General features: G+C 59.7%; 2 protein-coding genes across 3 annotated transcripts in view; one reads left to right on the top strand and one right to left on the bottom strand.

Annotated features, from left to right (window-relative positions):
• LOC109435251 (uncharacterized protein C1orf226 homolog) overlaps positions 1-27496 on the bottom strand; it is a 244108-nt gene that overhangs the window by 117725 nt on the left and 98887 nt on the right. The gene's annotated exons all lie outside the window — the stretch shown is intronic.
• OLFML2B (olfactomedin like 2B) lies at positions 7496-27113 on the top strand. Of its 2 annotated transcripts, none has more exons than XM_019712991.2 (8): positions 7496-8139; positions 10007-10270; positions 11869-11976; positions 15715-15888; positions 20288-20495; positions 21923-22417; positions 25485-25661; positions 26081-27113. In XM_019712991.2, the coding sequence occupies exons 1-8, from the start codon at positions 7969-7971 to the stop codon at positions 26680-26682; spliced, it is 2199 nt and encodes a 732-aa protein (XP_019568550.2). In that variant the 5' UTR covers positions 7496-7968; the 3' UTR covers positions 26683-27113. The 2 variants fall into 2 exon arrangements, with proteins under 2 accessions (XP_019568550.2, XP_019568548.2); XM_019712989.2 differs by having other exon boundaries at positions 7497-8139; positions 21920-22417.

Here is a 27496-nt window from a genome sequence, read left to right as displayed (position 1 = left end):
TTCACTGCTACCTGAGAGCCAGAAGACCGGGTGCCGTCATGTTTGTCCCCGAGAGACATCCAGAAACTGTGGCCTTTCTTGGCCAGCCACTGACAAACACAGAGCTGCTGTATTATCTGTCCCCACAGCCCTGTGCGGTGTCCTGCGTCATATGTGAGGCTCACACCCTGTAGGCCAGCTGACACCCATGGAGGAAGGGACGCCGCACCTGACTGCACGGCCAGGCTGTCATGTGTCGCCAGCTCTGGGCCACGCGTCCACGCAGGGCCCCTGGAGACGCTGATCTGATCCCACGTGTGAGGTGTGGGATTCGGGCCTCGGGGTTTGTGTCACGTGGGTGACCAATGGGCTGTCCCTGGTTACCCCGTGTCTCTTGCGCTAAGGAAAAGACTGGCTGAGCCAGGGCAGCTGGGAGCCGCGGTAACAGCCCTGATGTTGGTAACCGAGCACAGGCAAAGCTGGTTTCTCACTCATACAAATTTGAAGTGGATGTTTCTGGCCAAGCAGCTCCTCTGGGCAGCCACTGTCTTCTAAACGGGTGACTCAGGACCAGGCTCCTCCTGTCACCTCCACTGGACGCTCTGCCTGCAGCCAGGTGACAGGCAGATGAACGGTCACCTACCTGGAACTCAGCCAGCTCAGCCGGAGGTGACACCCCATCACCTCTGCCTAAGGTCTTCGGGGAGGATGTCACACGGCCCCTGCCAAGTGCCCTCAAAGCTGAGACCTGGGGTCTCTGGCCGCACGGCTGCCAGAGAAATAAAAAGAATGATTGTTTGACTGATACATAGTTTATTCTGCAAAACCTAGAAAGCAGCCTGTCCCTGGGGAGTGTGTTAGCAGGTGTAACCCCAGTTTCGCTGTCCCCCAGGGCCCCCTTGGGGCCACCAGCACGTTCCAGGGTTGCAAATAGAGGAGCGGGAGACCCAGGTGCCCTCAGGCTGACTCTCGGGAGATGGAAAGGGAGCTGATGATGACGAGACAGACACTTCCTATGCTGCCCCTGGTCTGTCGCCAGGGTCACTTCCAGCTTCCCTCTCCCGTCCGTGAGCCAGGTGCACCCTGCCTCCCGCAGGGCGCTGGACGACCCCTGCTGGCCCTGCCTGGTGGAGCAGCTACGGAGCAGGCTTCAGGTGATCCGGCCTCCTGGCTGTGACATGAGCCCATCCCCCTCTGGGCCTCAGTGTCCCTGACTGTAACATGGGAACAGTGATGGCACCTATTTGTGAAGCTGGTGAGGGAGGGAGTGGTTCCTGGTAAACCAAGGTGTCCAGTGGGCGCAGAGCTTGTCACGCCTCCTGGCACAGGCTCCTTCACCTCTGCCTTTCATCCCCTCGGGGCACTTCTGTCCCTCTCAGGATCACCTCTCCTATTATTTGTCTCTCTCTACTTCTCCGAGACAGTGGCCCACGTGGGCGGAAGCTGCAGGAAGCCCAGAGTATGATTGGAGGATGGGGCTGCCATGGGGCTCCTGGGCCCGTCACGGGCAGGCTGCGGGGAGCTGGGGAGGAAGGGCCAGGCCTCGGCCCTGTGCTGTGAGAACATTAACCCGACAGAGACGTGAGGACACCAGGAGAGTGAATATGAGCCAACAAGAGGCAAGATTCTAAAATCAACGCAAGTCACACTGACCGCCTTGGGGCAGACTGGGCTGCAGGAGAAGCGAGGGAAGTGACTGGTGACGCCAGCCTGGTGGCCTGCACCTGGACAGGGGCGTGCAAGGAGGGGAAGCTGGTTTCGGGAGGACAGATGAGCTCAGACCCGGAATCCCCGGGTTCCCAGAACCACACCAGACACCAGGTGTCACTCTACTCTCAGTCTGAACATCGCAAAGCAGCCACTGAGCCACCAAAGGACCATGAAAAGCTGTGCCACAGCACGTCCTGACCTCCTGTCCCCTGTGGGCTGGCACAGAACCGTCCTGCAGTGGGAGCTCTGGGCTCTGACGCCACTGAGGACCAGGCTATGGACTTCTGAGGGCTTGACCTTGGGGAAGGCCAGGCCGTAAACCAGGGGACATGGACCTGGAGTCCCAACAGTGGCAGAGGGAGAGCCCTCCCTGAAGACATGACACCCAGAGATTAAAGACATGCATTGCCTTGGCCTAAGGGAAACACTGCAGCCACCCGTCTGCTAGGACGAGCAGACAGGTGGGGGTGGGCAGGTGGGTCGGCTCCTCACATTCACTGGGCTCCAGGGGCCCAGAGCCAGACACATGGCGCTGGAGGCTCGGAGCCAGTCCTGCTGTCCCCATGGACTCTGTAGACATGGCTGCATCGTCTCTCGGTGTCCCCACACCTCAGGCATCTGTGATGGTCCCACCTTCACGATTTTTGCCATTTCACCTGGACCAACTTAAGCCTTTTGTTTAAATAGAACTGAGATCAATTCACTTGTGTATTTAGACCCTTCCAAAGCAATAGCTACGAAAGAGCAAGTTTTATGTGTTATGTTTTCCTAACATGCTGTCAAAAAACATAACCATTAAACCTAGTGAACACCGGGCCACCACCTAAAATGTTCCCAGCGCCCCCAGAGTACCCAGCACGCAAAGGCCGGGCCCGGGCTCCCAGCCAGACTCTGTGACTGTGGCCCAGTTATGACACTTTCTGAGTTTCTGTCTTCTCCTCGATAGAACGGAGGCAGCCTCAGCTGCCGCCAGCGTGCTCGCAGGATCAGGGACCACCGCTTTGGACCAGATGGGCCGAACCATCCGGGCGGCCCTGCAGCCCTCCCCCGCCTCTGCTCCCACTACCTTCCAGGTGTACACTGCACACGATGGCTGTATGGTCACCGTGTCATAGCTGAGGAAACGCAGGAGGCACGAGGCACGCAAAGCACGGTGTGTCTACACTCCTCATATCTCAACTACTCAATGCTTTCCAGCAACTGCTGGCCTTCCAGACACACACAGCACAACTCTTTTCTGTGGGCAGCTACACCCCAGCCAGCTGTGTTCTGGAACACACTACAGACAGATCAATAAATCAAGCTGCTTGGCCCAAAGCATTGAGAAGGTTGGGGCTGAAGGGACCACCCTGGAAATCACTTAGGCCAACCAGTTCTCTTGGCAAACAGGCAACGCGGAGGCCTGTGACTTCCCAGACAGGCAGCGACTCCCAATATCACACACACAGCTGGAGTGGCAGCGTGGGGACTAGATGCCAGGTCTCCCAGATGGGACATCTACTGCCATGGCTTGTGCCGGAGGCGGCGGTTAATTTTCCGCAGGCGTGCCACTTTGCACACACGTGGTCGGAGATGGCATGTGGGTGAGGGGCTGAAGTTGGGTTTTAAAAGTCAAACCTTGGAGGATGGGGTGTGACAGACAGCGTGAGCTGGGCATCAGGCGGACGGAGAGCGAAGCTGGCCTGCCACTTGTAGGTCCTGCAGTTTTGTCCCTGGATACACTGGTTGGTCTCTCCTTCAGCTTCCTCACCTGCGGCCTGAGGGCAACAACCCCTGCACTGCAGGACCACGTGAGACGCTGGCACTGGCCGTGGCAGGGGCTCCAGCTGCCCACAGCCCCAGGGGACCCCATTTACATGACGTGGTCTCCTGGACTCATGCAGAGGCAGTGTGTTACGGGACGTACCCTTCTAGGTCTAAGAGAAGTGTAGCTCCGGAAACCTCCTGAGGAGCAGAAACCGAACAGTCCATGGTTGTTCAGGAACCTCGCCTGTCACTTTCAGGTGACAGCTCCAAATGGTCTTCTCCTTACAAGAAGGAAGAGAGGAAGGGAGAATAAGAGGGAAACGGGTGACATCAGTGAGGTGAAGGGAGGTTAGGTGGCGCAGCTCCCGAGGCTGCCTGGAACAAGCAGGAGTCGGGTTTTCAAACAGAAAAAAGTAGGTTTCAGAGGAGGGGAGGAATGTCGGCAGCAGCTGGCTCCCTGGGGCGGGGCCTCTGTCACGTGGCCACTATTTTGGGTGTGTCCTTGGACAGTGCGTTGGCTCTCAGAGCACATAGCTGGGTTTCCTCCTGTCTGGAGTGAGGTGTCCCTGGGGTTTTCGCTCAGGAGTCAGTGTCAGGCCAAGGACTGCCATCTGTCCTCCCGGAGAAGCCCCTTCCCCCACCCCATTCAGGCGGCACCTCCCTGGGCAGGACGTGCCTGGGCTGCTCTGCCAACAAAAGCTGGGGGCTGGCAGCTGCCAAGGCCCAGCCTCTGTGAACGCCTCAGAACCGGCTCAAGCTGTAGAGTTCCCTTCTTAAAGGTTAGTGCCTGGAACACAGCAAACGCCAAAAAGGAATAAAACCTGTTTACCTAAATCACAAAGAACACAGAATCAAAAATGGTAATTTCCTTTTTCAGATAAGGAAATTGAGGCACAGAGAGATATCCCCCTTTAATAACTGATCACTACCTTATCATTCAACATTCAGCAAATATTTGTGAGTGTGGGAGGCAACGGGCAGTTCTTCCACATCCCAAATCTCCACAACAGGCTCGCAATGTTAGCAAACCAAGGCGAGAGGAGAAACGCTTGTCCAAGACCACCCACCGTGACAGAACCAGATGAGAGCACAGGACCACAAAGCTCGGACTAGAATCATCTCTCCTGCCCCCAAGTAACCTTCACCTTTGTATCAGTGTCTCGAGGCAAAATCCCTCTTACCCTTTCCTAAGACTTTCATGATCTTTGTAGTCCCATTATTTCTAGCCTCAGAGTTGGGGGTGGGCTTCATGCCTGGAATGGTAAAGAACTCGTGGTGAGCACGCAGCACAGAGGACGGTATTCTCGTGGCCCCCATGTTGGCATGAAGAGACCAAGGCTCCCAGAGGTCAAGTGACTCACCCAAGGTCAACAGGAAATATGGTAAAGCCAGATCCCAAAGCCCATCTGTCTGACCCCAAAGCCCAGGCTCCCCCGTGGCTCCAGGCTGCCGGATGAGACTAACATTAAATGACATTGTCAACTGATGGTTGTTGGCTCCAATTCGACGCCAATGGGAATCCCTAATTTGGGGTGCAGTGAAGAAGGAAACAGCTCAGCTCTGAAGCAGCACAGCTGTGGGGCAGCCCTGGGACAAGGCCCCTGTCCTGCTAGACAGCTCTGCTCTGATCTGCTCCACCTGCTCCAGTCTGGTCCAGCGAGACGGCTTCTGCATTTTCTCTTTGGTGTCTCAGCTTCAGCCAGTGAAAGGGTCTTTGATGGAAAGGGAAAGTGAAGCTGACTTATCCAGAGAGAAGGCCCCAACCTTGGTCCCTGATTGGTCCATCCTCATGCAAATGAGGACTGCAAATCCTCAAAGTTTAATTGGTCCAAAAGGTGCTGTCCTGATTGGTCAGAATGGAGCCACTTTGATTGGTCGATGAAGATGCTGATAGGGATACAGTTGCACAGTTCTGACTGGATGGGAAAAGTCTCAGTCCTATTGGTTGAAATACTATTTCAGGAAGTCCTTTATAAGGGCTGGCTCAGCTGGCAGGAACAGTGCAGGCAGGCAGTTCAGTGCAGGCCTGTCCCTGAAACATGGCTTGCACGACAGGCCTGTTTAGAAACAGCAGCTATGCTCTGCTTTTATATTTGAGCCCAATTAGCCACCAGGAGCCCTTCTTGGTAGGTGTCTTCTTTCTCAGTGTCCACAACATCCGTGCACCTCATTGAATGGAAAGAAGTATCATTGAGAGAGACTATATGGATTGTCAACAAAAGGTCACTGCCACCAATCCATTGCCAACAGGCATCCCCAATCTGAGGTGCAGTAAAAGGGACGACTTTATTCAGGTAAACAGTTTGTAAACTGGGGAAACGCAGCCTCCAGTGAAAACCTGAGACAAATGGGAGGCCTGCTTATATAGAGTGTCTGCCTTGGTCCCTGATTGGTCCATTTTTATGCAAATTAAGAAACCAAATTTGCATCATCTGATTGGTCCCAATAGCACTGTCTTGACTGGTCAGAACTGCACATTCTGATCTTCAACAAAAGATGCAAATGAGGATATAGCTGTGCAGCTCTGATTGGAAGGGCAGGTCTCAGCACATTGGTCAAAATACAACTCCAGAAATTCTTTTGTAAGAGTTGGCTCAGCCTGCAGGAGGCTGGCAGGTCAGTGTTCAGCTTTCCCCTGAAATTCAGCTTGCGTGAGAGGCCTGTTAGCAGTGGCTGCTAGACTTTCCTTATGAATTTGGGCCCAGTTATAACCACAAAGAGTCCTTCTTGGCAAACATATTCCATCTCAAGATCCACAAGTGTCACTAGTCGTGAAATCCTGACCTTTCAACTAGAAGCGACCTATTCCTTCTTCAAGCCCCTTGGGAAATGCTCTTACCCTGCCTTACAACGTGAGTGCTTGATCTGCTTACTGTTCATGCCGACCCATCCCTCCTGGAAGACATGGACTATCTCATCTTCTCATTAAACGTCGAGCAACTAGCATGCTGCTTTCACTTAGCCAATGTTTAACACTTAATTGAATTTAAAGTTATATTGTACAGAGGTTTACTCCCATCTACTTTCAGAAAAGATTCTGTAGCGTACATGGAGGTGTGCGTGTGTGTGTGTGTGTGTGACATTTCCATTGCCCCGACACCCAGATCTTGGATTTTTGTCCAGAGGCTGGGATTTAAAAAAAAAAATTAAAATACATTAATAATGGTTATTATTTTTATACTTCTGTCAATTATGATCATTTATTTGAGCTGAAATCTCCTTAGTTTCAGTCATCACAACCCTTATTTTTTAGCATAAGAGGCAGGTGTTTGAATTTCCCAAGGACTCCCATCTTTGAAGGGGTCTGGCTCTATTCAGTATTTCCAGGGTGACAGTTGTCTCCAAAGGCACTTTCCTTAAATTCACACACTGTTAAGGTTCACGGTAGGTTTATAAAAGGGACACTAACTAAGGGACATGGTAACAGAATCACTGTTGAAAATGGATGTCTTCTTGGCCGTCTACTAGATGTAGTGACAGCCCCTGAACCTTATCACAAACCACGAGGATAGTAAGAGCTATTCCCTTGGCCCATCATTTGATTCTTGTGCAGTAGCTCACCCACAGGGACACGCAGTGTCACAGGTTTACTGACAAAGCCGCTGTCTCAGTACTCACTCTTCACACAATTTGGGGCGCATTCCAGCTGGGAGTTCAACAGCTGTCCTCTGGGGGGAGGTGTTAGCAGGTTCCAGAGCGGGGCTGGCCAGAAAACCACTGAGGCGCCAAGTTCAAAGCTGCGGGCCAGGTTGGGGAGACGCCTGGAGCAGAAGCTCTGTCCCTCCCAGGTCAGCGCATGGGGGCGTCCAGCACCCAGCGGCTCGCGCCTGCCTCCTGTGCAGGAAACTGACTCCTCTCCGTGACAGTGGCCACAGGGGACCCCAAAACTCAGGCACCTGGCTCAGGGTCACTTCTCTCCTTTATTTGCAGTCAGAAGAAGGAAAGGGGCGCCCTCTCCTCGCCACCCCGCGGGTGTGCACCGCCCTGAGGCGGGGGTGGGGTGGGGCGGCGCTTCGGAGTCCTCCCCCCACTCGCTCCCCGGCTGCTCCCTCCTCCGCGCTGTCACTGGCTGCACCTCGGCGGCCGGCACAATAGAGGCCCCGCCCTCCCTCTGCAAGCGCTCGGCTGCGCCCGCGCCCAGCAGCCCGAGCCCGTCCCGTGCGCCCTGAGCCCCCTGCTCCCCGGGCGGCCGCAGGCGCCCCACCACCCGCCAGCCCGACGCGCACCACCACTTCTGCCGGACCCCCAGCTTCCACCAGAGCCTTCTGCGGAGGACAGCGCGCTCGGCGGCCGTGCCACCTCCTCCTTCCGCTGGCCCACAGTCAGGGCTGCTCACGCCGGGAAGGAGATGACCAGGGTCCCCGGGGCGCACCCGCCTGCCTCGCTCGGCCGCACCCAGCGGGAGACGGCGTTCTGAGCGGCCACCCTCGGGCTCAGGCCGAGCCTCCCTCTCGCCTCACTCTTTGCCCGGACGGGACCCTGCCGACCCCTGCCGTTCTCCCAGGGGGCAGAGACCCCTCTTGTCGCGCCCTCATGGCCAGGCTCCTGCTGCTGGTTCTGTGCCTGGCTCTGGGTGTGGCTCCCGGCTGCGTGTCTGGCCTTGACCCCAAAGGGACCAGCGAGACCCCGGGCACGCAGACCGGCGCTCCTACGGACGAGACGCTGCAGAACGAGGCGGACAACCAGGAGAATGTGTTATCTCAGGTAGGCTGAGGTCCCCGCCGCCCGCCGCCCATCCGGGTGGGGGCCAGAGGAGAGGTGGCTTTCGCCGACAGCGCCCGAGGGAAGGGCACTCGCTGGCTTTTCACTTATTGGAGCGTTTTCTTAGGGGAAGGGACATGAACCGTCCTCTCAGGCACCAGGTCTTTCCAGCTGATGGAATCAGGAGAAAGCAGAGACGAAACGGGAAATACTCAAAGAGTTTTGGTTCAGGGCTGTGGAAAGTAGGGCCATCTCTGGTGTGTGTGGCTGTCAGAATGGGACGTTAACGCTGGCAGGATGGGGGGGGAGGATGGTGCGCCCCATGGGAAGAGGGTCATGGCAGCAGTGAGCCTCCCAGGAGAAGCACGGGGTGAATGTGACGGGACGCCGACCAGAGGGGCTGGTGACAAGACCCCCTGATTGGGGAGGAAGAGTGGACATGTGGGTCCACCAGGTCTGGCTGATGGTCAGCAGGGGGCGAGTGACAGCTGACAGGGACAGCTCTGTAAAGTGTCCCTTTACAAAAGACTTGTTTATCTGACAACCCTCGTGCACCCTATTCCTGTGCTACAGTTAAGGACACGGGTTTGGAACAGCTGGCGCTGGGGGTGGGCAGCGCCCGGCTTTCTGACGAGGCTCAGCCCTGACCCCGAGGCCATCAGGGACAGTGTCTAGTGCTCCCCAGAGCCGGCGCGATGCTGTGCGCTGCTGTCCCCATGGGACTGAGGAAGGGGCATGGCTGAGCAAGGTCCCCACAGTGTCACGCTGCCGGCACCTCTGCCAAGCTGTGGCACAGGGCTCCTTCCGGCTCCACTTGACACTTATCAGCCACCAGTCTCCTCGGCCCCCCCTTCATAACTGTGCCAATACACGCCCTGCACCCCCTGCAACCTCCCACCGACCCTCCATCGGGGCCCTGCACAGCCATCAGCAAGCGCTTCCCAGAGCCGCACCTCTGAAGGAAGGGCTCCAGCGCGCCTCAGCGCAGGCAGGTGGGATTTGGGGCGAGCCTTGGGGGGCAGACAGCCGTGTCAGTCACCCCAAACCACCACACCTTTGTCCACTGAGCCATTCTGTGTTTGACAACAGCCCTAAAACCACCATTAGTGTTAGAAGAAACCCAACCTTTGCCAGAAAAACACAACAAGCCTTCTTTCCCCCCAGACAGCATCCCAGGAACGTTTCCATGGCAACATGCTCAGTACCTGCCTGCCGGGTCAGGACAGGATGGTGGGAGGGAATCGTGTCCGTGCTGAGGCTTGGGATGGGTCAGGGTCTGTCGGACAGGAGGAAGCAGCCAGTGCCCAGGGGTGGCTGCAGGAAGCCTGCCGTCCGTGTTTCCTTCCCCGGGGGGCTGGGAGGCAGGGCTCAGGAGGAGATGGTTCACACTGCAGCACGTGTGCCAGGTCGCACTCCTAGCTTGGGCCTGGGGTTCAGGTGCAGAAGCCGCTCGAGGAGCCAAATGAAGCCTTAATCTCAGTGATCCTTCCTGATTTCTGGGCCTGTGTGCGCCCAGCTCCCTTTCCCCGAATCTAACCCATCCTTCGAGGCCCAGATCAAACACCACCTCCTCCGAGAAGTCTGCCTGGTGCCCGGCTGGTGCGCTCTGTCCGTGGCATTGGTCACTGCAGGGGCACCTTTCTCTCCTCCTTTAGTCTACTCCTGGGTTCTGGGGTGGGCAGGACTGTTGGAAGGGTGCTGGGGCCCAGAGGAGTACACGGCTTCCTAAGACAAGCGGTGCCTTCAGGAATGTCACAGTCGGCAGGCTGTGCTGCGATGGCCTCTTCAGGCCACTGAGGGCTCCATCCGTGGGTGGAGCGTTTCCCTGGGGGCCATGTTCACACGCCCACCGTCCTCTCTGTCTGTCCAGTTGCTGGGAGACTATGACAAGGTCAAGGCCGTGTCAGAGGGCTCCGACTGCCAGTGCAAGTGTGTGGTGAGGCCCCTGGGCCGAGACGCCTGCCGGAGGGTCAACGAGGGGGCTGCCAGGAAGGAGGATTTCTACACAGTGGAGACGGTCACGTCTGGGCCGTCCTGCAAATGCGCCTGCATCGCTCCGCCATCTGCCCTCAACCCCTGTGAGGGGGACTTCAGGCTCCAGAAGCTTCGGGAGGCTGACAGCCGGGACCTGAAGGTGGGCCCCGGGGGGGGGGGGCAGCGCCATGCGGGAGGGGTGCCCGAGGGACATGGGCTAACAGGGCTGGGGTCACGGGCCGGGAGCAGGTGGACCTGCTGTGGCCTTTAGAGGAGGTCGGGCCCCGGGCCCCAGGACTGCGTGTGGGTCCCGGCTGATGAGCTGACAAACCAGTCGCTTCAGCTCTGATGTGCGAGGGAGATGCCCAGTGCACCCACCTCTCCTTATGGGCCTGGGGCCGCCCTTCTCCAGGAGAACCAGGGCCCCATGTGCACCCAACAAGGCGAGGGCCAGAGCAGGGAGCCCCTCAGCCCGGGAGGTGGGGCCTGGGGTGCAGTCATCACGCTGTGACCCTGTGAGCGGGGTGCACATGTGGGGAGGCCCCGCAGGTGGCCAGGGCCTCGTCTGAGCCCTGCTGTCCCCCTTCCCATGCAGCGTGGGGCAGTAGGACCAGCTTGGTCTGAGTCAGACAGACTTGGGTTCTAATCGAGCTCTGCACTGCTTGCCACATGTTGAACTTTCCGGCCTCAGTCCCGTTGGAAGGTGCAGAGTCACATCTACCTGTGCTGCTCCGAGATGCCAGTATGCAGGACCCTCTAGGACAATGGCTGACCCAGGCTCGGGGCTCCATGAGTGACCGTGGAAGGCGCTGCTGTGTGCTGGCGCCTGGCACGCCCTCACCACTGGTGGTCACCGACACCCCTTTCAGCAGACTGGTGTTTAAATGGACAGTGAGTGTCCCGGGACTCAGCCACTCCCGGAGACGCAGGTCTGCCTGAAACTACTTTCTATCATGGGTCACAGGGTTGGGCCCTTGGGGCTCCTGGAACAGGCAGGCAGAACCATGTCCTAGGAACCGGCATGTCGTCACACTGCATGCTGACCAGACACCCTTCCGTGTCCCCTACCCAGGGTTCAGCTGCCTCTGCCAGCCAGGGAGAGACCTTCCAAACACATGTTTCACAGCTGGACCCTCCACGTGACAGCAAGGCCAGGAGTGGGGGGGGACAGAGAAGGGGAAGTGTGCCCAGCAGACTGTGCTGGGATGGGCCCTCAGCAGGGAGCTCAGTTTCGGCATCTGTCACCTGCCCACAGTGCCTGTACCCGGCCAGCCCCGGATACCCCCACAGCCACCCTCGTCCCAGCGGCTCCGTACTGGCAGGAAGGACGTACTGGGGCAACTGAGCGGTGGGGTGCCACCTCAGACATGGTCACTGGTCTCCTTTCCCCGGGGGTCAGTTTAGCTTTCGGCGCTAAGGGGAAACGTGATGTCTCCCAGGCCTCCAGTAGACAATGGAGCTGAGTGTTCAGAAGCATTTCCGCCTGGCGTGGAAGCTCACAAGCCACTTGCTGAGCATGGAGAGACCACGTGCTGTGGGCAGGTGCTACGCTGACAAATGGGGACGAAGTAGGCACTGCTTTCAAGGGACTCACAGTCCAGTGGGGAAGACAGACGTGCGTGCAAGGGACAGACTTAATCAGCGGTGTAAACAGCGTCACTTGTTCTCGCAGGTTCTCCCACTTGCTCGGGCCCTGGCTGGTGGCCTCCTGGCGGCCCCGGTCGTCAGCCCTGGACTAACCCTGCCCTTGTCCCGCAGCTCTCCACCGTCATCGACATGCTGGAAGGGGCGCTGTACGGCCTGGACCTCCTGAAGCTGCACTCCGTCACCACCAGGCTGGTGGGGCGGGTGGGACAGCTGGAGGAGGTAAGGACGGGGCGGGCTTTCCATGTCTTTCTCTTGCTCGAGCCCCAGAGTGCATCGCAATACTTCTTCAGAAAGCACGTATCTTGAGTAGAGGTAACCCATTCTGCTCTTTGGAAAGAAAAAATGTACACGAAACACTCATCCAAAAGCAGGTAAACTGTTGATGACAAAGGGAGTCAGTGAAATGTAAGTGTAAATACCTTCTATTTCCACACAGAACCAACCACACAACAACGCGCTGAGCCCCGTGCCGTGGGCCTTCCTCACCGGAGGTCTGGGGCTAAGTCACCTTGTTGCCCAGGTCTCAGCCAGCACTGATGTGGGCTAGAGCTCAGTGGCTATTTGTGGGAGGGAGCGACTGAACGTGGCAGCTGGCAGCCCCCACACCAGGCCGGCCCGTCTCTGTCAGCTGTGGCCTGTTCTGTCAGCCTGTCCGATCGCCTAAGCACCGGCTGCTTCCGGCTGGAGACAGCTGTCAGCTGTCCCCGGCCACCTGGTCCTTGTGTCCTGGGAGCTCGGAGGAGGGAAGGGTGAGGCGAGCTGCTGGACTCCAGCCATCCCACTGGGTCCAGTGACCCCACACTTGCTCGTGTCACTCTCACAGGAAGTCTGCTCCCTCTGCCCACAGGTCACGTGGGGCCCACGCCTGCCGCATGGCTGGGGCTGTGGTTTGGTCCAGCTGCAGCTAGCGTGGTCTCCGCCTGCAGGTGTCTGAGTGTCTCTGAGCAGCACGGCCCCCCACACCCCACCCCTGCTCCAGCTGGACACACAAGACCACTGAGGGTTGCCAAGCTCTGTACCCTGGTCACCTTTCCCAGGCCCCAATGTCTCTGGCTTACTCTCACCCAGGCACACACAGCAGCTGGACGCGGTACAGACGCAGTCAGGACCCAGGAGACAGCTTCACCCACTTGCCCCCACTGGCCCGTTCAAGTTGTGCCCCAACCTCCTAAGCCTGGCTCCCCAGCCAGCGAGCCCTCTGGCGCCTGCGTGTGCCTATGGCCCTGACCCCATCTGGCATCGTGGGCTTGCTCTCAGCAACCCCATGCCCAGCGCAGGCCCCTCCAGCGCGTGACACCTGCTCTGTGAACACCTCTCGGTCCCCTGGCCCAGCCTCCCCCAGGGACTCATGACAGAGTCCCCAGGTCTCCAACCGCCGTGGCTGCCCCATCTCCCTCTCTCCCTCCTCTGTGTGCACTTGCCCTTCCGGCTGTATTGCCACTGCGGCAGCTGTCCCGAGCCGAGCCTGAGGCATGAGGTCACAGGATTTGCCCTTCTGCCCCTGGAGAGTGCCTGGGGGGTGGGGGGGCGGCATCCTCTGTGCCCCTGAGAAGTGCCTGCAAAGGCCCTCGGTGTGAGGGGGGGCCTGCAAGGCCTGCCCCCAGGGTGCGGGTGAGTGGGGCCCAAGGACGGGAGCACATGGCGGCCGGTGGGTGATGCCCCGCCAGCCTGGTGTTTACTCAGGGCTCTCGCCGGGCCTGCCTCCTGCCCTCCTCTGTGCAAACCCAAAACACTGGCTCCTCGGAGACCCCAAAAAGGTCTCAGATTACGTCAGCTGCCCGCACCAGGGGCCTCGCAGCCAGTGCCAACTCCTTCAAGCCACTCAGGAACTGGGTGGGCCTTGTTTGGGTAATAAGGCTACTTAGGCCAGGCCACTGGGTCACCCAGAGTGCAGGCCTGGGTCTGCTGGGCAGCGGAAGTGGACACACCCCAGGCCCCCGAGCTACGTCACTCACCGTGCTGAGGGCAGCCCCTGCACCTGTCACGCAGCCTGACTCACCTCCTCCACAGCACTTGTCACTGGCAGATGCCGTCTCATTCCTCGTTTCTCGCTGACGTCTCCTCATGGAGGCTGGTCATCACCACAGAAGGGTCCTTGTCGGCCTGGCCTCCAACTGGCCCCTGAACTGAATGCATTAGTAGCGAAGGAACACTTCGAACCAGGGGGACGCTGGGCCGCGGTTCTCAGCAGCTGCTCAGGGACCCACAGAAGCGCTGGGTCCCGCCAGGGCCCCCGAAAGCCCCGGCGCCTGTAAAGCAGCCTCTCACTCCCATGGCCTCTCCTGAAGCCACTCCCACTTCCTGCGCATCAGACGCTCCGCCCCACACACGCAGATCACCTGGGGCTCACCTGGGTCTTGTTAAAGGCAGCTCACCCACAGGTCCGGGTGGGGCCTGAGCTCCTGCATGTCTCACCAGCTCCTGCTGGCCTCAGCCCACACTGAGCGGCCGGCAGGTTTTGCAGGGCTCTGACGTCTCCATGCCTTCCTATGTGCATGCCCTGTCCCCTCTGACGTCCTGGCTGCAGCTGGAGAGCCATGGCTAGTGCACTCAGGAAGCACAGGCCGGGTTCAGCCCTGCCAGTTGATCTAAATGACCGTGAGCCAGTCACAGCCTTGCCCTGGGCCTCAGTTCCCTCATCTGTGAAGTGAAAGGCGAGACGCGAGTTCCGGGCCCATTCCAGCTGTCTCCTGTGAAAACTCCCAGCCACTTAGCCTGTGCCCTGCACGTCCTCTCACATGAACCCCTTTACTCCCCATAACGACCCACAGGGAGGGTGCTGGTATTGTCCCCATTTCACACGTGGGCACACTGAGGCACAGGGACTTAGTGACTTGCCCAAGGTCACAGATCTTGCAAGAGCAGCACTGGGATATGAAACAAACCATCCCCAGAATCCCTGCTCCTAACGCTGGCACTTGGCTGCTCCCGAGAACCGTCAGGAGTGACCGCTCGTCTGGGCCGTCCTGAGATGTCTCTGGCATGGGCTTCAGTTCTCACAGTTAACTCTGCGATCTGGACAGGCTGGCACGGCCTGAGGCCACGGGACACGCCCAGCCTGCCCAGTGCGATGAAGGGGCACAGCCAGCGGTTCTGGAGCCTGGAACCAGTGCTCTAACAAGACCGAGGGGGCTCTGTGGGCACCAGAGCCGCAGCGTCCGGTGTCACCGCCAGCCTGGACATATGCATACCCCCAGCTCTGAGTCATCGGGGCTCCCGTCTAGGACGCAGGACGTAGCAGCATCTTGCCAGGCTGTGGGCTATGCCTGGCAGCCTCCGAGCGGCTCCACTTCCTGTCTGTCCATTAAAGATGGAAAGCAGAGGCACCTGGCCCTGACCCCCCTGCTGCCCACCACCCTCCTAAACAGGACCCAGAGGGAGCATGGCATGTAAAGTCAGAAACCCTGGGACGGAGCCAACGCCGGACGATGTTAGATCTCAGAATAGCAAACATCTCAAAAATTACTTGAGGAGAAAGGGCTCCACTGAGCTGGCCGACAGACCCCACACGGCGTTCCCCTTCTGCAGGACGCCACCTCTGTGCCCAAGTCCATGCCCTCACTCTGAGCTCAGGAAGCCTCATAGGTGCCACTCACAGAACCTGGCGTGGCCAGTCACCTTTGTCCTGCAGTGCGGGCCCTCCCCCGACAGCTGTCATCTCCCCGCCCCAGGACCAGAAGCCCAGGCATATTTAGGGCCTTCATTTCGGCCACGTTCAACCTTAGACACACAGGTTATCGGGAAAACTGGGTGGTGGTGGGCAGTGCTTCCAGCAGGGGGACACGCTGGAGCCACGCTGCCCAGAGGACCTGGGACCCGGGACCCGTCCTCAGCACAGGGCCAGACACACCCCAGTCGCTTCGTGGCCGGAGTCTCGGCCTGTCCGGCGGGGCTGCCATCTGCTTCTCTTCAGAGCCCCTTACTGGGTCCTCTTCTTAATTTTTTTTCTCTTCTCAGGAAGTTTCTAAAAACCTCACCAAGGAAAACGAGCGAATCAAAGAGGACATGGAGGAAATTCGAACTGAGATGAGCAAGCGAGGCAGAGAGAACTGCTCCCGCAGCGCGGACGGCGCCCCGGACATGCGCGCGGCCCTGCAGAGGGACGCGGCGGCCGCTTACGCGCACCGACAGGTACCGCCCGGCCCCGCACCGCACCGCGCTCGCCCCCAGCCCGGGCTCCGAGCCCCTCCCTGGCCTGGCCCCACCTCATGCGTGGGACACCTGCGCGGGTCACCTGGGGTTTCATGGGGTGAGGCTGACCCCTTGACCCAACACTGAGGTCAGGGAGCAGGTGTGACGCCGGCACTGCACTCCGGCCCGGTGTTTCCGTTCCTCTCGTCCCGCCTCAGTGAGCACCCCAGGCGCTTGGAAGGAGGACACGTGGTCACCTGTAAGGGACCGTCCCGCTCACTCCCACTGTCCGGGCATAATTATTCACAGCCCGTCCGCCCTCAAAAGTGCCCCAGTCTGGAAACGGTGGGTGAGCCATGTGGCATATTTACAGGGAGTTTAGAGCGCACTGCGCTGTGGTCACTACCCACGCGGACGGCGCCAGGGTGCGGGCAGAGGCCGGTACCTCCCTTCGCAGATGAGCAGACAGACCCAGGCACGCTCGCCCGTCGCCCTTGCTCGGCCGCCGGGACGTGGTGGCAGGGACTCTCCAACCCCGCTGCGTCCCGAGCACGACGTCACCGTGCGTGAACCGGCCAGTGTCTAATGGGGCTGGAGCGAGGCCAAAACACCTACGTGCTTCAAAGTACCTCCCCATTTGGCGCCCGTTTCCTTTGGCTCCAGTTACTAAGTTGCGTTTATGCGCCGATAGTTCAGTGTGTTACGATTCTATCTGTTGGATTATCCCCTAAGTCGACGTCCAAGAAACTAGCGTTAATTTGGGAGCTAGCCCAGGAGTGGGGGAAACGGTACTTTTGGTGGCAGGACTTGCAAGAACGCGGACACACCAGCGAGCAGGTGTGCAGGTGGTGGTGACGGCGCCTGGCCACCAGGGGGCAGCAGTGAGGAGGCCCCACGGGGGGTGGTGGGCAGAGTCCAGGTGGGCCCCAGGGTTCCCCTGCCCTGGAGCAGTGCGCAGGGATTCGTGGGGCAGGGCCTAGGACAGGGACAGCCAGGGCCCTGCAACTGTTGTGCGGCAGCTGTGGAAAGGGGTGATGGCATTGCCCCATGGGAGTCTGGCCTCCGTCACTGAGACCTGGGGTCAGTGAAGAAGCACGTGGCCTGGTTCTGGGCAGACATGCTCCGCAGGTGATGGCGCTGCAGTCTGGGGGCCGCTGGGACCCGGAGGCAGGACAGCAGGCCGGTCTGCTGAAGACAGTGTGATGCTAGCACCTGCCCAGCAAACCGGTCCACAACCAGAAACCCCACACAAGGATGGCCAGTCATTGTCTGGCCTTCCCCGTGATGGCTACTTTTATGCTTTGGGAAACACATTCCTTCAAAGAGTGTGTGTTCCCATTTTGAGTGTCCTCATGTGCCAGCTACTGGGCATGTGTGTAGTCTCCTTGGTGGGCCACCCCTGAGCAGGGCGGATACACCAAAGAGCCACGGTCACTCGGGCTGCAGGGGACCTGGAAGCCCCACGCATCCCACAGGGGCCGAACGGCCCCGTCACAGCCCATCCAGTGGCACCCGTGCTCCCTGCCCTCTGGCTTGAGCGCCACCCTCGTCTCAATGACACATTATGTGGTGTGTTCAGCTCAAACTTCCCAGCTCAGATTTCCGAGGGCTAACAGCAAACCAAACCAATCTTGTTCTCCTTGCTCAGCAAAGCCCTTTCCCTCTGAGGTCCCCAGTTGTCACACTGCTGACATTAGCAGAATCTCCCAGCCCAGGGTGGGGGGCAGAGCCAGGCCCAGAAGGGGCCCAAGGCTGGGCTCTTCCCCTCCCTGTTGTCCCTCTGTCCCTGGAGGGAACCCCACGATGACAGGGGTAAAGGGGGCATCTGGGTTTGGTTGTTTTCAGGGTTCTTGTAGGTGGTACCAAGGTTTCTCAGAATGGTGGGTGGCAGTTGCTAGAGGCCTCTCCCCCAGAAGGTCCTTGCCTGGAGGGTTGGCAAGGGGCTCTGGGGGCAGGCTGGGAGTGGGGACAGTGGGAGCCAGGAGTGGACGTCAAACAACAGACCCTAGGCCTAACAGAGGATCAAAGCTCGTGGGGCCACTGCCGCCCACACAGCTGTCCCTGGTGAGGTGAGTTCTCAGGCACGGCTGAGTGCTGTCCTCCCCCACCCCCTTGGCTGAGGAAGAGCTGAGCCCCGCCCATCCCTGAGAGCCTGGGATTAAAGACAGTTCCTGGGGTTTGCCATGAAGAAATGACAAGCTGCTGTGGCAAAACAGAGGAACACCAGCGTCCAGCAGTTAGATGGCGTCTGAGTCGAGGGCGGGGCATCTTGTCAGCCTCCCAGGCAGCTCTTTCCAGCGGGAAATGAGGGGTCCCCAGGCCTGCTGGGCAGCAGCCAGACCACGGCCCTGCAGACCAGGGCATGTCGACGAGGTTTTGGATGGGGCACGAGCCAGTCCCGTGGTCACAGCTGTGGGCTCCACGGCTGACTGTCAGGAAGAGCACAGGCTCCGAAGGCGGGCAGCCCTGGGCCTACGTAATGGCCCTGCGACTTCCTAAGTGCCCGTCCAGCCACTTAAATCAACTGCCCTTCAACCAAATTGCTCCATGACTCTGAGCCTCTCTCCTCATCTAGGAAATGTGGATAGTGTCGACCTTGCCCGGTGTTGCAGGGGTTGAAACAGTATAAAGGGACATGTCTGACTTTAATGGGTGCTTGCCGCAGCATCACCACCACCAGCCGTAGGTCACCTCACCAGCTAGAAACGGGAAGGGCGGCAGGAATGGGGACGGGTGCCCAGGGCACGTCTACTGGGTTCTTCTGGGCGGCTCACAGGCCCCAGCCAGGGGACGCTGGCAGAAAGGTGTCCCCTGCCTTCCAGGTCTCAGTCTCCATTGTGAGCTGGGTGCCAGGAACGCATGTCTGTTGTGCCATCTGGATAAAGTCTCTCGTCACGGGAAAACCAGAGCAGACTCGGGGGTGTGGCTGGTTGGGAACGAGGGCTCCGTGTTTCCTCCAGGCCAGACTTTAAAGGTCACCCCTGGAGCCTGACGTGCTTCTTCCTGTGCAAAGCTGGCCACGGTGGCTGGGTCCCTGCCAGCGAGCATTTAGTGACCGCAGAGGTCTTGCTGTGCCCCTCAGGGCACCAGGCATCTGGGGACAGAGGCTTTCTTTCCAAGGGGCATCGTTTGATCTGACAGGATGTTGGAGCCAGTCACAGATGCAGACAGCTCCTGGAGAATTGTTATGATTCAAAACTTAACAGATACGAGGAACATCCACCCAGGGGATCAGAGATCAACGAAGGGGGTCTCTGCCGCCCTAGGGGGTCACAGTCCAGACAACATCCTTACATGATGCCCGTGGGAGGCAGGCGGGGGAGGGGCTGTGATGCGTGCAGACCTGTATCCATCAGGCGTGTTCGGCAGTGAGTGGGGTCCAGTGTGCACAAGCGGGGCGGCTGTTCCTTCTCCCGGAGCTCTGGTGGATTGGTCCAGGGTGGGTGTCGTTAGCGGCAAGAACTCCCTAGTGAGCTCCACCCTGAGTGCCCTCAGGTCACATGGTGGCTGCTCAGCTCCAGCCCTCTTGTCCACATCTCAGGCCAGAGAAATGAGAAAGAGAGCAAGACGCCTTCCACTGAGTCAGCCCCCCTGTAAGGACCTTGTCCAAAAGCTGTCCCCACCGCTGGCCAGAACTCGGTGCCCTGAGCACTGCCACAAACCACTTTCCCACCAGTGAGGAGACGGAGATGGGACTTGGGTGGCCCGTGAGCAGTGCCACACAGCACAGCGTGAGGGGGGCAGGAGTGCAGTTCTGAGCGAGACGGTGGGGAGCGTGTCCTCGGCCTGGATAAGCGGGGAGATTTCAACAGCAGTAGCCTGGGGAGACAGAGTGGCCTTCCAGAGAGAGAGGTCGGAGCCTGGCCCAGAGTTCAAGACGGCAAGAGGCAGGAGACCCGTGACGAGATGGGGGACTGGGCAGGCAGGACAGGGTGGAAGGTGCCTGCCGGGCCCACAGCGCCAGGCCAAGGACGTGGGGCTTACTTCTGGATGCAGGGGCGGGTTGGGACAGTCCCTTCTGATGGCGGAAGTGCTTCTTTCAGGCTATGTGTCTTGGTCCCCAGGTTTCGTGTCCCAGCCTGACCACGCTGGCGACCACCAGACCTGTCACCCAGCATCACTAGGCCAGGGCTGAGAGGGGACCTGCAGATTCTGGCCCGACTGACGGGGTTCAAACCCTGTGTCTACCACTGACCCGCTGTGGGGCCTCAGGCAATTTGTACGCCTTCTGTGGCTTGGTCTCCTCCCCCGTGGCCGGGACGAGGTTAAATCAGTGAGCACATGTAAGGCCACAGAAGCTGCCTGGCCCCGAGGAGGTGCCCTGGGATGGCCTGTCCCTGTGTGGCCTGCCTGGCCTCTCGGAGGGTGACCTGCCTCCGCCTCTGTCCCCTCTGAGCAGTATGAGGAGCGACTTCTACAGGAGGAGACCGAGTCCCAGGGCGTCCGCTCCCTTGGGCCCCTGGCGCCGCCCGCCGTGCTGAAACCGCTGCGGCCGCTGCACAGACAGGTCCACCTGAGGGGCCGGCCAGCCTCCCAACCCACCGTCATTCGGGGTGTCACCTACTACAAAGCCAAGGATCCTGAGGAGGACGACACGGAAGAGCAGCGTGAGTGGGGTCTCGGTGCCTCCCAGGGGCGGGTGGGGGCAGCCACTGCTGAGCGGTGACCACAGGCCCCCTGCAGTGTGCTCACTGCTGTGACGCCCACCGCTGTCACCTGAGACTTCCCTGAGACGCCATCACCAGGTTTTGCTGCATTTCCTCCCCACTTGCTGAGTGGCCTGGGCCAGGTCCCTGGCCTCTCTGGGCTTGCAGAAGGCCACCCGACAGAGCTGGGGGACCCGAGGGCTCTCCGGGCAGACGAAGAAACTGAGGCTTGGGTGGGGGCAGCTCACGGGTGCCTCCAGCTGTCCCTTCACTCCTGGGCCTCTTGACCGAGACTCACCACCCCTCCCCATTTTCGTGACTTGGCAGAGACGCCCCCACCGCTGCTTCATCTCTCCCTCCACACCCCTGCCAGCACCCCAGAAAGCCGGCTCCCCTCCCTGGCCCTCCCCCTCGGCCTCCTAAGTCAAGCCCACCCCGTCGCTGCCAGAATCCCTCTGCCCATCCGTAACCCAACCATGTCCATTGTCTTTTCTCACCTTTGGTTTGCGGGAGGCTTCCTGCACGTTCTAGGGCCAGTGCCTGTCAGTCACGCGTGTGGCCGACACTTTCTCCCGGCCTGTGGTCTGCGTTTTCAGTTCCTTTGAGGTGTCTTTGCCGAGCAGATGGAATTTACCAATTTCCCTATTAGTTCTTCTGTGGCTGGACCTGTGTCTGCTCTAGGAAATCATTGCTTCCTCATTTTCCTTCTCTGACCCCCAACTTCACCCCCTTTCACGCAGAATAAAAAGGGAAGCCCACGCTCAGCGCCACGCCCCCCACGACCAGCTCCCATGCTCCCTCTGCCCTCACCTGTCACTCTCCCCTCGCACCCTGCGCTCCGTCCACACCGGCCTCGCTGCCCTCAGCCCGACGGGCACGTTCCCACCTCAGGGCCTCTGCACGGCTGCTGTCTGTCTCCCCGACACCCTTCCATAGCCGCTTGGCCAAGTCCCTCAGCGCCTTCAGCCTTTGCATGTCTGCACCACCACCCCCCAGTCCGCCCTGACCACGGCGTCCGTCACCCCCGTCTGTGCTGTCAGTGTCTCCACCTCTTGACAGACGTGCCGTGAGGCCATCTTTGCTTTGCTCACACTGAGCCTGCTCCCTAATTTCTGCTCAGTGATGGGTGGACGGTGACTGACCTCTTCCCAGGCTCCCAAGCCTAGGGCCGCAGACCCCAGTGGCCCGAGTCCCCAGTGGGGCGAAGCAGTGGCTCCTGGGAGCTTTCCTCCCTCCGTGCCCCTCCACCCTGGTCTAACCCGAGCCGGGCTCCATGTCTGAGTCAGGCATCCCACAGGGGAATGAGCCCGCAATGAATCGCCTGCTCTGGGTCATCTAAAGGCTGTTGTCCCCGAGCCACACACGGCCCTGTGCTTGTTCCCCAGAAGACGAGTTTTTCAGCGGCGACAGCGGAGTGGATTTGTTGATTGAAGATCAGCTCCTGAGACACAACGACCTGCTGACCAGTGCCACCCGCCATGGCGCTGCTGTGACCACAGACGTGGGCACCGAGGCCACAGCCCTGCCCTCAGCACAGCCGGAGGCCTCTCCCTCGGCCCCCCGTACCCCCACCCCGACTGTCTCCACCTCAGTTGAACAATCGCCAACACCACTGCCAACCCTGATTCCAGAGCCCCTGGGGGAGGCAGACCTTACAGCTGCCCCTCAGGCACCAGCCACCACTGTGGCCACCAGGGCGGCCCAGCCACCTCCCACCCCAGCTTCTCTGCCAGTGGCTCCTGAGGACACATTTCTGGAGAGCGCACACTTGGCCCCAGTGCCCCCCACCACAGTCAGCACAGACGCCACTGCCAGGCGGGGCACAGCCCCCACCAGCCCCACCCTGAGCCCCGAGGAGGAAGATGGCATCCGGAACGTCATAGGTGAGTGCACTGTACCTGGCCTGGCCTCCGGTCTGCGCAGGTAAAGGGCTGAGAATGGAAACACTGAGGGAGACGGAGGGCCTTGGGCAGACGTCTTCACAGGCAAGTGGAGTTCCGCCTTTGACCAGTGGTCAGTTTTAACGTCCAGGGTTTCTGTTTTCAAAATGTGCCAGTGACAAGAGTGGGAAGCACCTTCTAAAATGTTATGAATCCACAGAGCTGAGACCTCCTCTTCGCTCGTCAGTGTCACGGGCATTTGACTGACGGCGCCCGGCTTCTCCATGGGGGTGGGTACACGGTGCTGACCGAGTTACGTCCTCTGCAGCAAGTTTGCCAGGTCACAAAATCAAAGGAGCTCCTCTTGGGGGAAACCCCAGGACAGAAGAGGGGAGCAGGGGAGTGGCCAGGTCACCGTCGTCAGGTCAGTAACGGTCGTTTGGCTGAAATGGACACGGCCCTGGTGCACTGCCCGTAAGCTCGCTTGCTGCTTAATGAATCTGGCAGTTTGACTGTGGCAATTGAGACATGGTTTTAAGGGGGCTCCTTTTAGAAGGAACAGCCTACCCCACAGTTCTAAACGTCTCCCCAGGTGTGCACCATTATCCTCAGAAAGAGTCCAGAAAAAGGTCAATCAGAAGTACCTTTTGGTTGTTTGAACAGTGCTTGGCTGAAGCCTAGCTCTGGGCCAGGGGTGAGGGTAGATGCCGGCAGTGATGGCGGCCAGCTCCCCACAACACGCTCCTGAGACCAGCAGCTGTGCCACACATCTGAGGAGTCCCAGATGTGCAAGGTGGCAGTTCCTGCTGTGGTTTAGAAGGGCTGGTGGGGTCGGGCGGGGGTGGGGAGGCGCAGGCAGAGGACAGTCAGCATGGCAACAGCAGGGAGAGCCCCTGTCACAGCTGAAGCCAGGAGATACCGCCACCTGGGAAGAATGTCTCTCCACAAAGCACCCGGCGGGGCAGGGCTATGGGCCTGGGGTGGCCTGCCGGCTGTGTGGCGTGTCAGGGCTGCTGTCACGGGCAGTGCTGGCCAGAGTCTCCACAGCGCCCAGACTCAGGACCAGGAACTGTCCCCGTCACACCCTGAGTCACTCGACAGGCAGCCTCCCCGCCCCAGTGCTCCCAAACCTCTGGGGCCTTCAGTAATGCAAGATGAGGGGGTCAGGGGGTGCTGAGGTGGCCGAGCACAGGCCAAGGGTGGCAGATGTGTGAGGTCACCAGCTCCCGGGGCAGCGAGGACGCCCCAGGCAGGGCCGACAGCAGGAGTCGGGGTGGCCGGGGGAACACACACTGGGACACGTGGTGGGGGGTACGGAGCCAGGCGCCTGGTGGAGGGGATGACTGTCGGGACTGAATTCTGAAAGGCGCAAGAGTGTCCCAAGAAGGAACAACATTCGGGTGTCAGGTGAAGGACAGGACTGAGCGCAAGCTCCTATGTGACATGTGAGCGTCACTTCAGCTCGGGGTCAGACAGACTCCCCTCTGGAAAGACACTGACCTCGCTGTCTCGAAGGGGGAAGAACAATTAGTTGGGGCCGAGAAAGGAGGTGTCCTTGCATGAGAAGGACCAGAGCCCACAAGACACCAGGAGTATAGCGCACAGCTGGGGGTGCCTCTGTGCCAGGTGAAGGGGCACATTAGAAACGTCCCTTGCTGGGGATGTCACGCAGGGCTCGCCTCAGCTTCAGGAATGACAGGTGTTCCTGCAGAGCGCAGGCAGGGGAGGGGGCTTTGATTGGCAGCTTCTGTTGTATCTTACAGTCCCAATCCCTCCCACTACAGACCAGGACCTAGTCAACTCCACAGAGCTACCAGGACCCTGCCAACTGCACCTGACGGGGGCCTGCCAGCGAAACCATGTCCATCCCTCTGCCAGCTTGGGCTCCTTCCTACACCACTGATGGGTGGGGGAGAGAACAGATGCCAACAGATGAAAACAATCTGGAAATGGGGTGGCCTGGAATTTAGAGAACCCCAAATCTGGGCTGAAGGCCCCCGTTCCTCAGTGGTGGGTGAATGTCAGGGACCAATCATTTTGCTCACTCTCGCCCGTCTGTGCCCCAGGCTTGGTGGCAGGTGGGGGGCATTGCGCTGGTGCCAGTCACCAGGAGGGGCGTTGGAGCTGTAAGAGCTGGATTCCACTGCCCCCTCCATTCGCTTCTCCCCTCCTCCAAAACCCACTAATGCAAGACAGGAAGGGCACGTGCCCTGAGGTCACGCGTGGTTTCAATGTCATTCAGGGCCCTGTGCAATGAAAACTTTGCATATAAGCATTGCAGGCTTTCGACCTGGCCTAGAGCCCAACCTGCTGGCAGCAGGTCTCGCCAAGAGCACGCAGGACACTGCTGAGTTCGGTGCCACTAAGGCAGACTTGACCTTAGAAGGAGGTGCCCACAGCCAGAGCAAGCTCCCTGCTCCTCCAGTTCCCCAGACGGGGCCCTGACATCCTGCTGACAGCAGTCATGGGGACACAGCCTTGAAGACAGCTCTCTAGGACCTGGCAGCTGGCCTCGGGGGCATAAATACTCACTGCTCAGTCAGGGCTGGTCTCCGTGAGTGGCGTGGGCCCCAGACAGCCTGGACCAAGCCCCTCGGGGCCCCTCAGGAGCTGGTGGAGCTCCAAGTTCCTGGTCACACCTGCAGCGTCCTCACCTCTGGTCATACCCAGTTTCAGAAGTTCTGCTTGTGCCTCGGTGTGGGGGGTGGCAATGCGGAGATGGAAGAGGAAGTGTCCTGTAAGAAAGTGCATTCATAGCGGGAGCATTCACGGTGGGAGCTGGATGGATGAAAAGGAATTGGAGCTGTGATCCGTGGGGACAGGTCAGTAGGGTTGGGAAGTCAGAGGCAGCAGGAGCAGAGCATGGTGGTGACGGTGGCTCAGGACGGCGTCAGGATGGAGCCGAGTGTAGGATGGATGAGAGGCAGCACCAATGCTGAGACATGTCTGGGCTCAGGTTTCACGGGGCTGTTGGACCTGCCCAGGAGTTCAGTCTCCAGGTGGGGGAGCCAGCAGAGACCTGGGGGTACTTCTTCCATCATCCCAACCTCTCCACCCCCCTTTCCCTCAGGAAGATGCAAAGACACCCTCTCCACCATCACCGGGCCCACCACCCAGAACACCTACGGGCGGAACGAAGGCGCCTGGATGAAGGACGCCCTGGCCAAGGACGAACGGATCTATGTCACCAATTATTACTATGGCAACACCCTGGTGGAGTTCCGGAACCTGGAGAACTTCAAACAGGGTGCGTGTGTGGGTCCCCGGGTCCGTCCGTCCTTCCCTCCCCACTGTCCTCTGCCCTAGTCACGGCCAGGTCTCTGGGTGGTGACAGGACGTTCCCTGGAGCAGGACACCCACCGTCCACACCCCCTCACATGGTCTGCTCTCCCATCTCTGAGCTCTGCCCTGCTTCCCAGCCCGGGGACGTGCGATGGCCTGGAGTTGGGCCCGAGGCTGTAGGGAACCGGTCCCTTTCCCGTGGTCCTGACGGCTCACGTGGGGTAGCCCCTGTGTCCTTGGGGCAGCTCCGTGGGGCGAGTGGGAGGGGTTATTTCTATGTGACAGGCGAGGATGCTGGGTGCAGAAAGTGGGGGAGCCCGGAGGCAGACGCGGGCTGCGGACGGCGGGCCTGAGCACCGGGGCTGCCCCCCTGTCACCCTGCAGGCCGGTGGAGCAACTCCTACAAGCTGCCCTACAGCTGGGTGGGCACGGGCCACGTGGTGCACGGCGGCGCCTTCTACTACAACCGCGCCTTCACCCGCGACATCATCAAGTACGACCTGCGCCAGCGCTACGTGGCCGCCTGGGCCACGCTGCACGACGCGGCCTACGAGGAGGCCGCGCCCTGGAGCTGGCAGGGCCGCTCGGACGTGGACTTCGCCGTGGACGAGAACGGCCTGTGGCTCATCTACGCGGCCCTGGACGACGCGGGCTTCAGCCAGGAGGTCATGGTGCTGAGCAAGCTCAACGCCGCCGACCTGAGCACGCGCAAGGAGACCACGTGGCGCACGGGGCTGCGGCGGCGCCTGTACGGCAACGGCTTCGTCATCTGCGGCGTCCTGTACGCGGTGGACAGCCGCAGCCAGCGCAACGCCAGCATCGCCTACGCCTTCGACACGCACACGCACACGCAGATCGTGCCGCGCCTGCTGTTCGAGAGCGAGTACGCCTACACCACGCAGGTGGACTACAACCCCAGGGACCGGCTGCTCTACGCCTGGGACAACGGCCACCAGGTCACCTACCACGTCATCTTCGCCTACTGACGCCGGCGCGCGCGGACGTGCGAGGGGCCCGGCACCGCGTGTGCGTGCGTGTGCGTGCGTGTGCGTGTGCGGATGGGTGCGTGCTGTCCAGAAAATCTATATTATTTTGTATAATGTAAAAGGACAACTGGGTCTATTTTTTTTATGTGGGTTGTAGATCAACCCGTACGTGTATGTGCTGGTTCATCCTCCACGGTCTGTATTTTTGTGCAAATGAACTTCTCCTCTTGACCAGTGACCACCTTCCCCCCAGCCTGGTGCCCTCGGCCCCCGGGTCTGCGCGCAGCAAAGGTTTCCACCCGGCAGAGGCACAGGGGGCAGGGCTGAAGGAGGCAAGAAGGAAGAGCTAAGGGGCAGGGAAAAATGATGTGCTGGAGAAGTTTTAAAAACCCAGAAAAATGCTTTTTTAATAAAGAAGAAATTTAAAATCACCCACATGCTTTTTTGCGTGGCACTGATCTGGCCAGAGCTGGACCCCGGCCAGGAATGGGCGTGGTCTGTGCTGCACAGAACCGTGTGGCCCTGACCTCTGCCCAAAGGGCTCCCGTCCCTCCTGGGGGTTGGGGGCTCGGGGAGGCCTTCTTGTGTGGGGGGGGCTGAGCCTGAACTGCTCACTGACTTGGCAGCCCTGGTCTCTTCACTCCTCTCCCGCTGTCACACCAGCCTCCCTGCCGCTTGGCTTTTCTCTGGTCATTTTACCCAAGATGTGGGAGGCTCCTTCAAGCTGCCTGGCACTCAGCACTGCTGACACGCAAAGCTGAGTGATGTGACCTAGTCCCCGCCCCTCCTGACGCTTGCCACCAACCTAGCGATC

The sequence above is a fragment of the Rhinolophus sinicus genome, linkage group LG17, assembly GCF_036562045.2.
Source record: "Rhinolophus sinicus isolate RSC01 linkage group LG17, ASM3656204v1, whole genome shotgun sequence".
Classification (NCBI taxonomy): domain Eukaryota; kingdom Metazoa; phylum Chordata; class Mammalia; order Chiroptera; family Rhinolophidae; genus Rhinolophus; species Rhinolophus sinicus.
The sequence above is the reverse complement of the archived record's forward strand: the minus strand, read 5'-3'. Positions and strand labels throughout refer to the sequence as shown.